Source organism: Hylaeus anthracinus, unplaced genomic scaffold, assembly GCF_026225885.1.
Source record: "Hylaeus anthracinus isolate JK02 unplaced genomic scaffold, UHH_iyHylAnth1.0_haploid 5, whole genome shotgun sequence".
In the NCBI taxonomy this organism is placed as follows: Eukaryota; Metazoa; Arthropoda; class Insecta; order Hymenoptera; family Colletidae; genus Hylaeus; species Hylaeus anthracinus.
This window is the reverse complement of record NW_026535322.1, coordinates 3243700-3259167: the sequence shown is the minus strand read 5'-3', so window position 1 is coordinate 3259167 and position 15468 is coordinate 3243700. Positions and strand designations below refer to the sequence as shown.

The following is a 15468-nucleotide window of genomic DNA, read 5'->3' as shown; positions in this document are numbered from 1 at the left end:
CCCCGCGAGCGAGGGACCTCTGGTTTCTTCGATTCGCGAAACTTTCCAAACGAGTTGCGGGCTTCTCTCTCGTATTAAACATCGTCTGGGTAACGACCAGGCATTTTTCCATCTCTCGTTGACCGCGGCAGCTCGTTGGTCGGTGAAAAAATCGAGATACGTTCGTCGGGGTCCCCGGGTTAATAATTCAACGTGCACGGTGGCACTGGGTATCGATAAATAATGAAACGGGAACAGGCAAGATTCCCTCCACCCTTTCGAGGTGACGTTTCTCGCTTTGGTTTCGTTTCGGCGAAGGGGCAAATATTTACGGAAACGTCGCCAGCCGTTTATTAATAGAGAAACGGAGGGCGGGATAAGGGGGAGGAGGGACAAGCATCGTGATATATAAAAGCGGCCAGGATACGAAGCGCGGAACGGTGGAAAGAAAGGAAATGCGATTTCTCAGGGTGTGCTCCGTCGACATCGGAATCCTGCACACGAGCTCGAAGGCGAAGGAGCATCGGAGAATTTAAAGTACCGTCGCCCCTGTTCAGGGTTATATTTTCAAACCCGTCCTGGATCTCGCCGATTTCGCGATGTACACGGGAGTTGGGAGCTTTCTTTGTAAAATATAGCTCGCCATCAAATTGCTCGGAAAGCTCCGAGCTGTGGCGCATACACGGTGAGCCGCAAATGAAACAGTATTATATAGAATATTTTCCTTGGATTCGAGGGGAGAGACTAATATTTTTCTCTGGAGACGAAATTTTTTTTGAAAGATATGTTCACGATTGTGTCGAGCAAAACTAGTAGGTAGGCCTTTGTTCAGCTTCTCTGAAGAATATGCATTACGTTTAGTATAAGGAATTATAGACAGTAATTTAAATTGTGGTCCTATGTGAAAAAACGAATTTTATAATGCGAATGAAGCATCGGTATTCGCTACACGATTTTCATTTCACGCGAATCCTCTACTAGTAAACCAACAACTGCATTTAATTTTAATCGTTTCCTCGTTATTCGAGGCATGTGTGCCTGGTGTGCCGAAAATTATTGATTGACACTGCGCGCGTAAAGATACAATTTTTATCGTACAGCGCAAGAAGCACTTTAAAGCGGAGTTCAACGACCTGGCAGAAGACCACTCAAGACCACAGGCACGTAATGAAGAGACGTCGGAAGTTCATCTTATCGACACGTGGGAGGTCGAAAGTTTGAGCATCTTTCACGAAGAAAAAAACCTAGCACGCTGTGTATAGTTACTTAATTGATAAGCTCAATCAATTGAATCTATTAAAGTGGAAGTAACTTATCCATCAAGTCTGACGAGAAATTAATAATTCTTGACGAATGAATATTTAATCTCAACGAGATTCTGCATCGAGATTTTTATTCGTGGATTCCCACTGCTCGCTTCGTAAAAGTCACCCAGTGTACAGTCGAGAAAAGAAGAAGGGAAAAGAAACCAGCGCCGACTATAATAAAAGGAAATAAATATTTCAATTTGGCATTAAAGGTAAGTAATCGTCCTCTGATCTCTTCTTGCCCTTGTCCACGCGATATAGATCCTCCTCGACTCGACAGAATTATGTTGCGCAAGAATAATTACTGCGTAATGTTCACGGAATTTATCGTGCGCGCTTTAATTGCTCGGTTAAACGACCCGTGAAGCCAAATCGTTTTTTAGCCAACGGACTTCTTTTCGTTTCACACAGAGGTGAATAGAACGTTGCTTCGAATGGTAAACAGTTTGCCATTTTAAATCGCGCCTGACCATGAAGATAAAATAATTCACTTCATAAAATTTTCAGTAATTGCTATTTAAAGCACGCTGTAACCAGTTCCTTAAATCTCTAAATTTATAAAACGCCTCGAAAAATATCATGGACCTTTACGAGCCTCGGCGAGACGTCTACATTCTCCAGAACAAAAGAGGGACCCTCGTTAGCGTCGTGTTCGTTTAATCCACCAATACTCATCGCGTGTGTAAAAATCCCTTCCGAGTAACACCCACGCTAAATAATCCAATCGATGATCAGCTAATAATAAATTTGAACGAGCTGCAGTCCCTAATGAGACGCTGCAGTGCTTCCTCTAACTAAATTATGCACCGTACAAGAGGAGCAGCGGGCTGAAGTGAAACCGGCGAAAACGATGTCCGATAATTTTCGATACTCGTGCAGCAGCACGGAAGAAGCGATATAGTGGGATGTGTTAATAAATTATGCACACCGATTTCACAGATAAATCGAGCTCGCTTAGGGGAACGACAGAATGGGGAAATGTTATTCAACATTTTCATTTTCCAGCCCTCTTGGGATTCCCCAAAAAATTACCCATGGAGAGATAACACTTTTCTTCCGATTTGATATACGAATTTTGGGATTTCAAATTGAAAACGTGTTTTTACCAAAAGAAAAAATTTCTAGCATCGATTCGGTAGTATTACTCCCTACATACAGACAAAGGAACTACGACTGCTAAGAACTGTCTCAAGGGGATTCAAGTCTTAGCGAATCGACTAATTGTTTCTTAACACCCTGTGTGTGCAAACATCGCGTTAGCTCGTAGACCAGGCATCTACGTTCGGAGGTTTTCCATCTCGCCAGTAATTCGGTCCTTTGTAGGCTGCCCGTCGGATTATTAACTATCATCGGACGGGAAATGTAGCGTGGTCACGGTGTAGACGATCAATAATTCATGCGCGACGAAGTTGCTCGCGCTCGAAAAGGATTAATTCGGGCATACTAACCTCGGAGTGGCTATCGTGGTCCTCTGCTCGATGGCCCCAGACGTAGGCGTAGTGGCTCTTCGGGTCCATTGTCCGCTACCTCGTCCCCCTATCGTCTCCTCCTCGATCGACGAACTCCGCTCGTATTTATAAAGTTTCCAACGTTGGGAGAAGCTGGCTCCGGCGGCTTCCTCGAATCGTTGTTTATTTGTCACTGTATTCGAACACATCGGATTAATAATTTACCTCATAATTTGCCTCGTGTACGAGATAGGGGCGGTGGTAATAATTCAGGGAGGAAGTTGCACTTAATTCGGTAATTTATTATCCTAAACGAGAACATGATGCGTTTTAGTTAGTAATCAATGGCCCTATCAGAGATAGTCAGTTTTCATTCGAAAGGAAGAACTCTCTGTCAAAGGAGTAGTTATTTTAATAAAAAGAATATACCTAATATTGAAAAAACAAAGTTTTGTCTATCCTATCAAGTATAGATAACGTTGTAATAAAAAACGAATTCTTTTATTTATTATCAACGAATTCGTGAATATGGAAGCAGGCAGGGAATAATTTCCAAGCAACAGAGGGTTAAGAATGCCCTCCAAGACGAGCTCCGTCAGTATTTATAAAGTTTTCAACGTCGAGACTGGCCCGAGTGGCCGCGTCAAGGCGTCGTTTCCCTCTAAATGCTCGGACGGAAGATTCGAGGAAGAGCATTGAAAGGCCACGATGAAAACTTCTTAATTCCAGAGGCGCTCCAGTTTCCAGCACGACGGAGGCTTCTTCTCAGCGGTCAGGGAGACCGTCGTCGTTGGGGAAAACTGGCCCTTTCACGGAGCCGCTTATACCGCGGACCGCGGCGTTATTACTAGCCAGGAAAGAGAAAAGTTCCGCTTCACACTCAACTGGGTATTAATGGGGCCGACCCCGTCGGCTTCTCCGTTAAGAACGCGAGTCGTGCCCGGCGACGATAAATGTGGCGCCCTACTCTTCGTCCCGTCCGTCGACGTAATCGGGAAAACAGGTTCGCCAGGGTGTAGCGGTCGTCGTTCGAATCCAGATCTTGCGATAGATTCGAGACGTTCCAGACTGGGGAGATTCGAATCGCTTCGGAGACTATTGGAGTAAAGATAATATTGAGTGTCCTTGATCGATCGCGAAGGTTCTTGATCAGTCTTAAAGATCCCGAAGCTCGTTCTACTTATTTATCTCCTTAAGAGACTCAAGGATTTCCAGATTGGGAAGATTCAAACCACTTCAACGACTTGAAATCCAGACGGTCTTCCTGACAAGTCTTATCAATCTTATTGTCACGTTGTATAAATTTATTTTAAATAACACTGTCTTTTATAACGTTAATTTACTGTTGATTGTATCGTACATCACATGTACATCACAGATTCGATACAGTCTTGAGTCCTCCACTACTTGGGAGACGTTCGACCGGGATTTATTACGATCGCCCCGGAAAACAGGGAATGAATAGAAACGTATCGCGTGACTATGATTTGATTATCCCAGCTGACCGCTTCCGGGTAATTTAGCCGTGAAACTGCTCTTGCTCGTGGAACGCTCCGATTCGAGTGAGAAAATTCCATAATTTCTCAAGAGACTTTCACTTCTTACGAGTGACGTAATTAACCCCCAGCTGACGGGACGGAATCGATATTCGCCACGTTGATCCTCCCGAGCCTCGCATAGTGGAACAGAATTAGTTCGTAGCGTTACGAAATTAGTTAACTGTTAAGAACCTTGCGTAGAGAAATATTCAATAAATAGGGGTAGGTTAATTTAAAGGGTACTAAATTTACTTAAAAATGAAAGCAACACGACAACCACCAGCACAATATTTTCTTCTATATTTTACTACCATCGGCAAATAACAAAAAATGTTCATTTCGTCGAAGATTTCGTATAAATTCGTTAATCTCTAGGCCATGGTTCACTGGTTTCTCGACAGACACATCCGCGAGGGTTGCTCTTTGTAAAAGTTATCGTTTTCATAACTCATCCCGCTCAAAGAGGGTGGCTCGTGCTAGGGGTTGGTCGAGCAATGGAAATATGTCCCTGTTACGAGAGGATTAGCGGGGATTAGCTGAAAGATTTAGAATCGTCTCTCTCGCGCTCCCATGCTCGCTAAACGTCTAATCCGGAAATATGATCATCTTTCTTCAGGATACCAAAGACACTCTTCCAGGTATAAAATATAAACAATGGAAAGACCGCAGACATTTTTTAACGCATCACGTCGTTGTATGATGTTTTATCGTACTTTGCCACATCTTTCTTAAAACTTGTTACGATAAATGTGGAATTTTTATTGAAAGCGTTAGTTTTAAACTCATTCGTAACTCTTGGTGTTAACGTTCGCCATGTGTTACTGAATACTGAATACTGAAGAATTATTCAGAAATTCAAATACAGGGAAACACAACGAAAGATATGTTTCCGCTACATAGCTTCACCATTAGTTTACCGTTCCCAGGGGTGTGCGAAGGGTTGAGTACGACGTTTATAAGGCCCTGTAACGGAGAGGTGGGTAACGCTGCGTCCCACGAAGGGCTGCCAGCTCAAAGTTATAATTGCTATATGTTAACCAAGAGGATAGGAGGGCAGACAACCGTGTTTTTCCGCATGAAATGCCAACTTTTTCTCTGACTCGTAACTTGGATATCACAGTTAGGTAAAAAAAGTGTATTTAAACGATTCTTTTTCAGTACATGTACAAGAATATGCTTACGATGTACATTATATAATATTTAACTTTTACAGCTAACTTAAACGAAAACTGAGCTTCCAGATCAGTCCTTTTTGATCAGATGAGTATAATACTGTTGCAATCTTTTCAACCAATCCTTCCACGACTTTTCTAACACGTCATTTTCCAATACGTGTACAGTTGCAGGATCGCCATTTGTGTATGCAACCACAATCACCCCCATATCGATCTGTAAACCCATTTACAATGTCGTTTATTGCTGCACTATTTACTTCTGATTAACGGATTACCGAATTCCTGAATTATTGGAATCAACGAGGGGGGTAAATTTTGACGTGATAATTACCATAAATGGATAGTTATCGGAAGCGTTCACAGCGCCGGCGTAGGCAGCTAATTGCACAGGTGCGTCGTAAGTCAACGCAAGAGTAGACTTCCGTTTCTCTGATTGTTTCCAATCGATTACGCATACTTTGTCCCTAGTTATTTCGAACAATAAAAAACTAAATGTTGACGAAAACTAAAACCTAAGATGTATGGTACAACGGATTTTCCTTACGATGAGAAAATCAATTTCTGTTTTACCTATAACAAGCAATGCAGTCCACGACACCTTTGTATCGCAAATTAGGATGCGTCACGTAAGCTTCGAGATTTTTAACAGTCTGTACATCGTTCAAAACAGATTTCACACTATTATAGGTTGGCTCGACTTGTAAAGGAATTTCAATCTCTTTTTGTAATAAAGTGTTTTCCACGCAGGTATGGAATAACTTACCATTCGCTAATAGTTCTAAAGAGGAACAAACAGAGGTGAATAAATAAGCTGACTGAAATAACTGATTGTATCTTGAAAACATACAACACCTTTACAAAATATGTCAAATTGTTTCTGGCCTAATTTTTTAATCATGTTTTCTTTCCATATCTCTAAAGCCCTTTTTGATTGTGCAGACATGGTTTCGCGAAGAATATGTGTTACACTTGGAATATGTGTACCTCCTTTGCTTTCTTTATATTCTATAAAGCAATCAATGGATGTGTCTACATCACGGATGGGATACGAAGTTATCCTTTCTACTGCTTTCTGTAAGATTGCTGTACAACCATCAGATGTAAAGTCAGACACAGTCTCTAATGTGCACTTTTTAGTATTTTGTATTTCTATATTCTCAGTATTAATAATTGTATTTATTTTGGTATCTGGACGACTTTTATTATCGTTAGATATTTCATTCTTCACATTTTTTGTAGTCTTATGACTTATATATTTTATATGATTTGGATTTGATACCTTCATTATCCACAAATCTTCTGAATCAAGGACTTTACGTGCATCTGCAGATTTTGCTTTACCTTCAGCCTGTTCTGGTATCAATTGCGTGTATTTTCCTTTCTTTTTTTGTAGTACTCTTCCAAATAGCCGATAATCTGCGATAATTCTGTCTGGTATCTTGCTTTTTTTCTTAGTAACTTTGTCACTTACTTCGCAACTAACATTTTTCCTACGTTTTGATGTTTTTTGTTTCGATTGTATTTCCACTTTCAATTCATCCGAAATAATTACTTTTTTCTTTCCTAATTTTAGTTTATGAAGTATATCACTCACAAGTGACAAGTTTCGAATACACAATAGAGGCACACTTTTAACGTTAAATTTACAAGAAAATATCAAATGGAAGAGGTACTTGTTACAAGACATAACTATTAAATTTACCAAAGTTTATATAAATGATTCTTCAAACCAATCAATTACATGAATACAAAAATAAATATTTTCTTTTCGTGTACATTAACACGATTACGAATTTCACATGAAAAATATTTAAGGTTATGTTCAATGCACATGTATCAAAAATGTTTTCGGACATACAACGCTATCTGTAGAAGGTTCCTGAACTACGCAGTTCTTTTATATTGATAGAATACTACGACATTTACTGATGGTAGGGAAACTATATTGTTAACGAAAAAATTAATCTCTTTTTGTACTGTAACAATCCGTTAAATTATAAAGCATATGCTCCTGACTTGAGACAGCCGTGAGCACAGAATACCTCATACATGCCGGAAGACAATGCTGTCTAACACGAGCTTAGAAGCTCATTGTTAGGTATTAATATCATACAGGAATGCTAGCTAACGATATGTGCACGCCTTCCACGTAAACAGAATACTGATTCTAGAGTAAATAATTACCTAGAAAGAAGGCACAGTTGCAAAACAGTTACATTGTATTATACAGGTAAACACTTTATGCACTTCAGTAAGATATTTATTAACTATTCGCAAAGAATATTCACAAATTTTCAAGCTTTGTCCAACAGCGTGCGCCGACTCGAAGTGGTTCAATATGGCGCCGTTCGTTCCCGCGCACTTGCGCACAAAATTATCGAATAATCGATTAATCGAATTGACATCGATTTGACAACCGCCTTTGAAATATTTTACACTTCTCACAACGAGGATTTAGTGATATCTATAATTTAACTCTTTATTGTGTTTATCTGTGTTCTTTTATGTAATATCAATCGTTATTTTTATATTTTAGATCACTATTAGTATTTTTCGAATAGAGACTCCCGCTAAAGGTTTTTGCGCTTTGAAAAGAGCGGGAAAGATCATTTTTTTAAATAGATAAATTTAGATATCTTGAACTTTAAAACTTACTTGTCGATTCATTCTTATATTTTGTATGAGAGAGGAAGCATGGTTACAATTTGTTATAGTTTGCACAATAAAAAAGACATACTTTCACGAATCTAATTATTGACAAACTCCAGAAAGGCTATATTTAGTGGCGCCATCGGTGGTAAAACGCTCAATGCATGTGCCATCTTGTGTAGCTTTCCTGAGGTACACCAGTTACAGGAAGCTGCAGCCAGCATGTTCGTTTGTTAATAGTAAATGTTTACGAGTTTTTCGTGAAATACTTTAAGAATATATAAAGCACCATGGCCAATCCAAATTTGACGGATATGACAGAGGAAGATGCGGCTGACCTACAGTTTCCAAAAGGTAAGTTTTATCGATAAGGCCAAGAGATAGGTAGCAATTATTTGACTGTTTCTAACCTCAAATTTGTGACGCTTGTCAGTTCCCTCGGTAACGTTTCACGTTTGACGATGAATAGAATACGTCAAGTAAGATTTATATTGTAGGAAAATTTGGCTATTATGTCCGGCATCGAAAAAAGCTAGAATTTGTAAAGGATAAAGAAAACGAAGATCCAGACTGGAAAATAGTGGTTTATTTGTGATTTGACTTGTTACAGTTCCATTTTGGTTTTGTTATCAATTTCGAACGTTCTACGTGAAACTTGAAAAATGAATAAGAATTTATTTGGAAATCAAATAACTCGATACTGGTCATACTCCAAATTTACCAATATCTGATTGTGCGGCATGGCCTAAGGTACTGATGTTCCTCTTTCAGACTGCTCATCGAGTAGAACAGAAACAATCGAGAACGATGTAGATCTCGACGTGACAGTCGTGAAGGATGAAATCATTACTTCAGACCCATCATGCCGTGTATGCAAATCTATTTTGACGGAGCCATACATTCGTTGCGCCGTGTGTAATAACACAGAATTGTGTCCCTCTTGTTTCTCCACTGGATCCGAAATCGATGATCACAGAAACGATCACGACTATATTATAATAAAGAACGAATTCCCTTTGATTCACGGAAGTGGTTGGACGGCAAAGCAAGAATTAGAATTTCTAGATGTCTTACAGGAATGTGGTTTTGGTAATTGGGTAGATATGTCGAAAAGAATGCAAGGGAAGTCGGCGGAGGAATGTAAAAATCATTATCTTCAGAATTATATCGATAACCAAGCTTTCCCCGGATTGCCGATAATCAAAGAAACGAAAGCGAGTTTGTTCGGTTGCGAGTCTGCACCTTATTTATATAAATTACAAGATTTGGAAGAACCACCGCGGTTCGCGCCCAATACACTTAATTGTAAGCTTTTGGCCGGATATAATCCGGCGAGATCAGACTTCGAAATAAATTTCGATAACCACGCGGAATTGTTAATTTCTGATTTGAATTACGACGAGTTTGATTCAAGCGATGATAATTATCGGCTAGGGAGATCATTGCAAATAGCTATAGTGCAAGCGTATAACAATCGATTAAAAGAACGCATGAGAAGAAGAAAAATCATACGCGACCATGGTCTAATAGCTTTTAGAAGAACTATATCGTGGATCCAAAGATACGAATTTACGATAACCAGGACACTTGCCGAGAGATTATTAATTTTCATGCAATTGTTGGGAGGTATAGAGTTTGACTATTTTATGGAAGGATTACATCGTACCGGGGAACTTAAAAATTATTTGAATAAATTGTTCGAGTTTCGCAGTAATGGTTTAAAGCACTTTCACAGTGTTGTAATGTTTCAAAAGTTGAGTAAACTTAGACAAGAGAATGAGAGGGAAAGAAAGCAATACTTGAATAATCCCGAATACAGTTGGAAGTCTATATTGCCTGGTTGCAATATTAATGCTAATACTTCCGTGTCAACTACAATCTCGCAACGAAAAACGGCTCCGCCCCTTATTATTAAAGGTCTCCCGGGGTACGAGAAACTTACCTCGGCTGAAAAAGAACTTTGTTCGGTTACGCGCATAGTACCTGCTAATTACCTCGATTTTAAGCAACTTCTGATAGGGGAGAATAAAAAGAATGGTTATCTAAGGTTGGCGCAAGCCAGGGTTTTGCTAAAAATTGACGTTAATAAAACGCGTAAAATATATGATTTCCTCACAGAAAAAGGATATATAAATAAACCAAATCAATGACGTATACATCGATAATATAACAGTTGACATTTGTATAAAATCTTTGTATTTTATAAGTACTGCCGGAATTGTGATATTACGTATTAAGACTTATTTCTAAAATTCTTAAGCAGGTTTGAGAATTGAGAAAATCGACTGAAAATAAAGTGAGTATATATAATAGCTTGCAAACGATAGATTAATATAATAACGCGCATTTTAATACAGGAAGTACGTGTAAGATGTTATTTACGCTTTGTATAATTTTTAATGATATTATAACATGTATTTTGTAATAAACCATACAAATAAAATAAGTTTTAAACATTTTTAAACATAGATGCTGAACCAAAAACGACCTTATAACGATCTTCAAACGACACCGAAATGTTCTGTAAAGAATCGATGTTAGTTTCGTCTTTTTTTTCTTTAGAATTTGAAAATGCAGAGACCTTGTTAATCTCTGAGGTATCTATGTTATTGGAGCATAGAAAAGCGCAAAATGAGTCCGCGGAAGAGGAACAAGAATTCTCTGAAGTTTTCATGAAGAGTTTGACGTACACAAATCGATTCCGTCAATTTAAAAACAAAGAGACCATTGCGGCAGTTAGAAAGTAAGCTTCGTATTTAAGTGTGAGAACTTCATTGCATAAGGTATTATTAATATAAGGTACTTTTAATAGTTAACTATATCATTTGTTCGTTGTAGTTTGCTCATGCAGAAAAAGCTTCACAAATTTGAACTAGCGTCACTCGCGAACCTTTGTCCTGAGACACCGGAAGAAGCGAAGGCGTTGATTCCCAGTCTCGAAGGACGTTTAGAAGACGAAGAACTGCGAACGATATTGGACGACATACAAACAAAACGATCTCTACAATACTAAAAGAAACAATCCATGTTCCCTTTGTGTCTTTGCACTGTGATTATTTTATATATCATTCAATAAAGTTTTGCAATTCGTATGGCTGTATAAATACTCCCAGAACCCATTTTTTGCTTACCCTCTCAATTTGTTTCTTTACATTGAATTAGTCTTTTAAAACTTTTGAATTGTAATAGTTTTTTTCGTAGGTTCCCGGTATTTTCGATCAAATGAATAGACGTCTAGTGGTAAAAGTAGCGAACTATTTTTTGGATTTAGAGCAGCGCCTCTATCGAGAAAACGCCCAAGTTTGTTCTCAATAGTTCTCTTTTTCACTACTAGATGGCACCATTTATACTGGCTCTTACCGACAACTATCGGTACATTACGCCAAAGCGCCACCTAGCAGTGAAAAAAGTAACTATTGAGGACAAACTTGAGCGTTCTCCCGATAGAGGCGCTGACCACACTCTTAAAATTAGTTCGGCTCGTTCACCGCGAGATGGCGACACTTTGGATCATTTTTGAATGCCTTTTTATTTATAATAATTAAATTACAGTTCATTAGAAGCATTTGCAGACGCTATTGAGTAGCTTACGAGTCTTTTTCGTATAAATGAATACATTAATCATTATTTTTCACTAGAGTTTAGAGATATCTTTAACGATTTAGGCAGCGCGAGCGAGGAAACGCTCGCAGCTCCTCTTTTTCGTCACTTACTTCGTTAAAATTGGTACTGGTTGGCTTCCTTTTACGATAGATTAATATTTCACACACCTAAACCTTCGTGAAACACTCTATAAAAGAGTGAAAATCTTCTTCACTTATGCCACAGTGATTCGTATCGTGCAAGCTCGAGAAGCAGTTGCACATTTTTTAATTTTGTTCTGTTTTCGAAGGTGAACTGGTTTACACGCATAGTACGCGTCGGTTACATAATTTCGCCGTTCGACGACGGAGTTGAAGGAATCTCTCGGAAGAAAACGGCTAATCTTACTAACGACAACCACGCATTACCACCAGATAATTGCATATAGTCGGTTGCACGCGAGAATGTACGCTCATTATCACCGTGCCGTGCATTTGAGCAACAGTTAAACCGTCTTCGACCGTTTTTTCGTTTGTTTTTCCACGTTGAAATAAAACGCGCGATAAAAATCAACCGGCGATCCTGTGTAATTTCGAACGCGGCGCTTACCCGATAATGAACGCTTGCATTTCTTTAGATTTATTTCTACACTTATCTTTATCTTTATATTTCCTTTGCTGGCGAATTTCAGCGTCTCGAGGGGGTACAATTATTTTGAGCGATTGTGAGACGATTGAAGAATAAAAAAAAAATAAAAATAAAGAAACGCTTCGCGGTAATGCGGTGTCCGAGTTATCGATAACCGCGTATGGGCTGTTGGTGATATACCAGTTACTATTAAAGGAAAGATGGAAGGCCGCTAGAACACGGAATTATGGTTACAGGCATGTGCAATGACGCCTGTTGCATTGCTATGCGATGCGGTCACGATTCACAGTTCGGAGAATATAGGCGCCATTTTGACGCCTTTAAATCTGCGTTTCAAATTAGCAAATAATACAGAAAAAATTCCAACTATATTCAAGTATTTTTACGAATAACTGTTTTCTCGAGGAAATCTCTTTCTTTTCTTAAGAATTTGTTGCAAATGGATAACATGGTGTCAAATGTGCGCCAATGAAGATTGCTATATTACATATTCCATTATTATGTTTGATATTTCCTTGATTTTTTTTTTAATACCTAATGATTTAAATTTTCCAGAGGAGATCGTACGGAGGAGGCAAGAAAGAGAACTGTGCCATCGACGTTTCTTTTCGTATGGCGTGGAACGAGACGCCATCTTGACGAACGTTGAATCTCTCTCGGTAATACTAACTTTCTATACCTAGTAACTCGAAATAAGGGGAGGTATCGTAATTCCTCGCGTAGACATTAGGGTGAAAATACGTGTCGAAAGTTTCGCTACCAACGAGGGGTGTATTCTTTACCTTTTGTCATATAATGTTGAAAAGGAAATATATTTTCCTTTTTTTTTTTTAATATTTCTAATATATCAATATACTTGATGTATAAAATTATCTATAGATTCCATACAGCTGGGAGTCGTTAATAATTTCGTCTTATGAAAAGAGGTTGCGAATGAAAAAAGTTTAAGACGCGCTGCTATACAGTGCACCCTGACAAATTAAAAACTTCTCCCCGGGGTCCTGATATTAATTCTATAGAACGTTTAACGTGCGCTAATGTTGGGAGGGTCTTTAAAAATTACAAAGTTAGATCAAAAGGGATGGTAGAAAGAAAAATAAATCAACGGAAACATGGAGCTCATGGGAAAAGATGAAATGAATACTCTTGTAGACAGCGCGAAACGGCACAAGTAATCGATATTAAAGCTGGTGCAACTAAATACCGACATAGAAGGAATATAAATTTGAATGAAAGATACGAAAGATTAAAGATTAGATACGTAATTAAGACTTAGCTATCATCTAGAGAAATAAAAATAATACGAATGCTTTGAAATTGGATTTAACTTTTCTCCTTAGATATGGACCATAAATTCCACTTTGTCTTTGATCTCAAAAAGGACCGCAAAGGAGAGTACTTAAGGAGCAAGAATTTTCGTTATTAAGGAACGCTGCTTACACTTCCAATTACTGTAAAACGTTTCTTACCCTTATTCTTGTGCGCGGTTTCGTGGCACTAACTATCGTTAACGCCCATAAAATAGGATACAGAGATAATCTTTCCATCGAGGTATCCAGCACGGTCGGTTCGCAGTCGTTCAGATAACGCTCCTTTCAGAATCAGCCCGATTCTGCTATCTCGTTATTGGGTGCACGTATTTGCGAACCGTTCGATAAGGCCAACGGTATTTTCTTCGGGTTCGCAGACAATTAACGATCGTTGCAATTATCTTAAAAGGTTATTTCGTGGGAGTAATCGAAGGACCGATTATCCTGTACCGTCTACGGCAGCCGTAGCTCTTCTCAACGTTACTTTCACGAATATTTTTGTTGTTGAACTTTCTTCTTCAAATCAGATGTTTCTGTTTTGTTCCCCTCGCGAAAAAATATAGTCTCTTTGAACCATTCACCTTTTTCCACCGACACGGTTTTCTAATTACACTGAGAGAAGATGTATTAGTTGCTACAGATTCGTGGATTAGCCCCTAGGGAAATGTTCGTTTCAAAGGTAAGAAAATGACACCGAAAGAAATAGAAAAAGTGAAGAAGATAATCAAGACAAACGAGAAAGCAGTAGAGGACCATCCCACTAGAGGCATCACGGGTGGATAGAGGAAGCATGCTCAACGTTTTTGATGATACTCGGGAAAAGAAACCAGGGAAAAATGGTTGAAAGGTGAAATTAGGAATAATGGACGGTGTGGAATAAAAGGTACTAACCCCAGAGTGCCACACTGGGGTCCGCTGGATCCTAGTCTACTTTCTCGCGTTTATATCTTTCGCAAAGGGTGACATTTGGGTTTCTACGGCCACCAGATAAAATGTTTGTGGTGTCAACATTCGGGTCGATGCTGTGCCAGCCTCGATATTTTCGAAAAATTGAAATAGTGATCTCATAAAATCTGTATGGTGTTTGCTAGATACCAAGGTGTTGTTCGTATAGACGTAGTTCTCTTTCTTTTTGATATTTTAACAATTTTCCAATCGACGTCGTTGCGCTCAACTCTAACAGGATGCATCGTGAATATAATTGTATGCCCTTCGCGTTGGTACTTGTCGCTTCTAGAACAACCCATTCGATGCTTCTCGCTTGTACTCGAGGACGATGTTATTTTCTGGAGATTGGCTGGTAAATGGAAGTCAGTAGATAGCTGTGTCACGGAGAGCAGAAGCTAGAGCAGTGTTACAGAAACGCGCGAGTAGTCTCTGTACGCGGGTAGGGTCTACCCGTCCAATCGATAGAATCAATTTGCATAATGTATACACGCGAAAGTGTACGTTCCACAATGCTCTCCGATGTTGTTGCCTTTGCCAGGCGATATCGGAGACGGGCGGGGTTGGAGCTTCGGTGATGCGATTAAAATTCTTGATAAGATTTTTATGATGTCGAGGAAGCGTAGCTGTTTAATAACAGCCGTGTACGAGCTTACGAGATCGCCGCTGAATTTCCTTTTATAGATACGGGAAATTAATATTCGTTGCACGGTTCGATCGAGCGCGTAATATGTATGCATACTTATCTAACATCAACGAGAGTTTTAATTCGAACAAACAACATTTCGTATATTGTCTTTTACGTTTTAAGTTCTTTACAATCTCTTACCCAGGCGAATCGTCGATTGATTTCTTTGATAATTTAACTGTAGATAACCTAAGATGAG

At 39.0% G+C, this 15468-nt stretch overlaps 2 protein-coding genes across 3 annotated transcripts; one reads left to right on the top strand and one right to left on the bottom strand.

The window, feature by feature from the left end:
- Nucleotides 1-5344: 5344 nt before the first annotated feature.
- On the bottom strand, nt 5345-7287 carry LOC128895398 (uncharacterized). The gene is made up of 4 exons (XM_054157951.1): nt 6300-7287; nt 6018-6225; nt 5779-5911; nt 5345-5661 (listed from the first exon to the last, which is right to left on the bottom strand). Exons 1-4 carry the CDS (start codon nt 7132-7134, stop codon nt 5515-5517), a joined length of 1323 nt encoding a protein of 440 aa, XP_054013926.1. The 5' UTR covers nt 7135-7287; the 3' UTR covers nt 5345-5514.
- A 997-nt stretch (nt 7288-8284) lies between these two features.
- On the top strand, nt 8285-11188 carry LOC128895397 (DNA-directed RNA polymerase II subunit Rpb4). 2 transcript variants are annotated; one of them, XR_008461772.1, is made up of 3 exons: nt 8285-8450; nt 8868-10392; nt 10659-10799. XR_008461772.1 is itself a non-coding variant. In XM_054157950.1 (3 exons), the coding sequence occupies exons 1-3, from the start codon at nt 8387-8389 to the stop codon at nt 11107-11109; spliced, it is 420 nt and encodes a 139-aa protein (XP_054013925.1). In that variant the 5' UTR covers nt 8285-8386; the 3' UTR covers nt 11110-11188. The 2 variants fall into 2 exon arrangements, 1 of the variants encoding a protein (XP_054013925.1); XM_054157950.1 differs by lacking the exon at nt 8868-10392 and adding an exon at nt 10935-11188 and having other exon boundaries at nt 10659-10839.
- Nucleotides 11189-15468: the final 4280 nt, after the last annotated feature.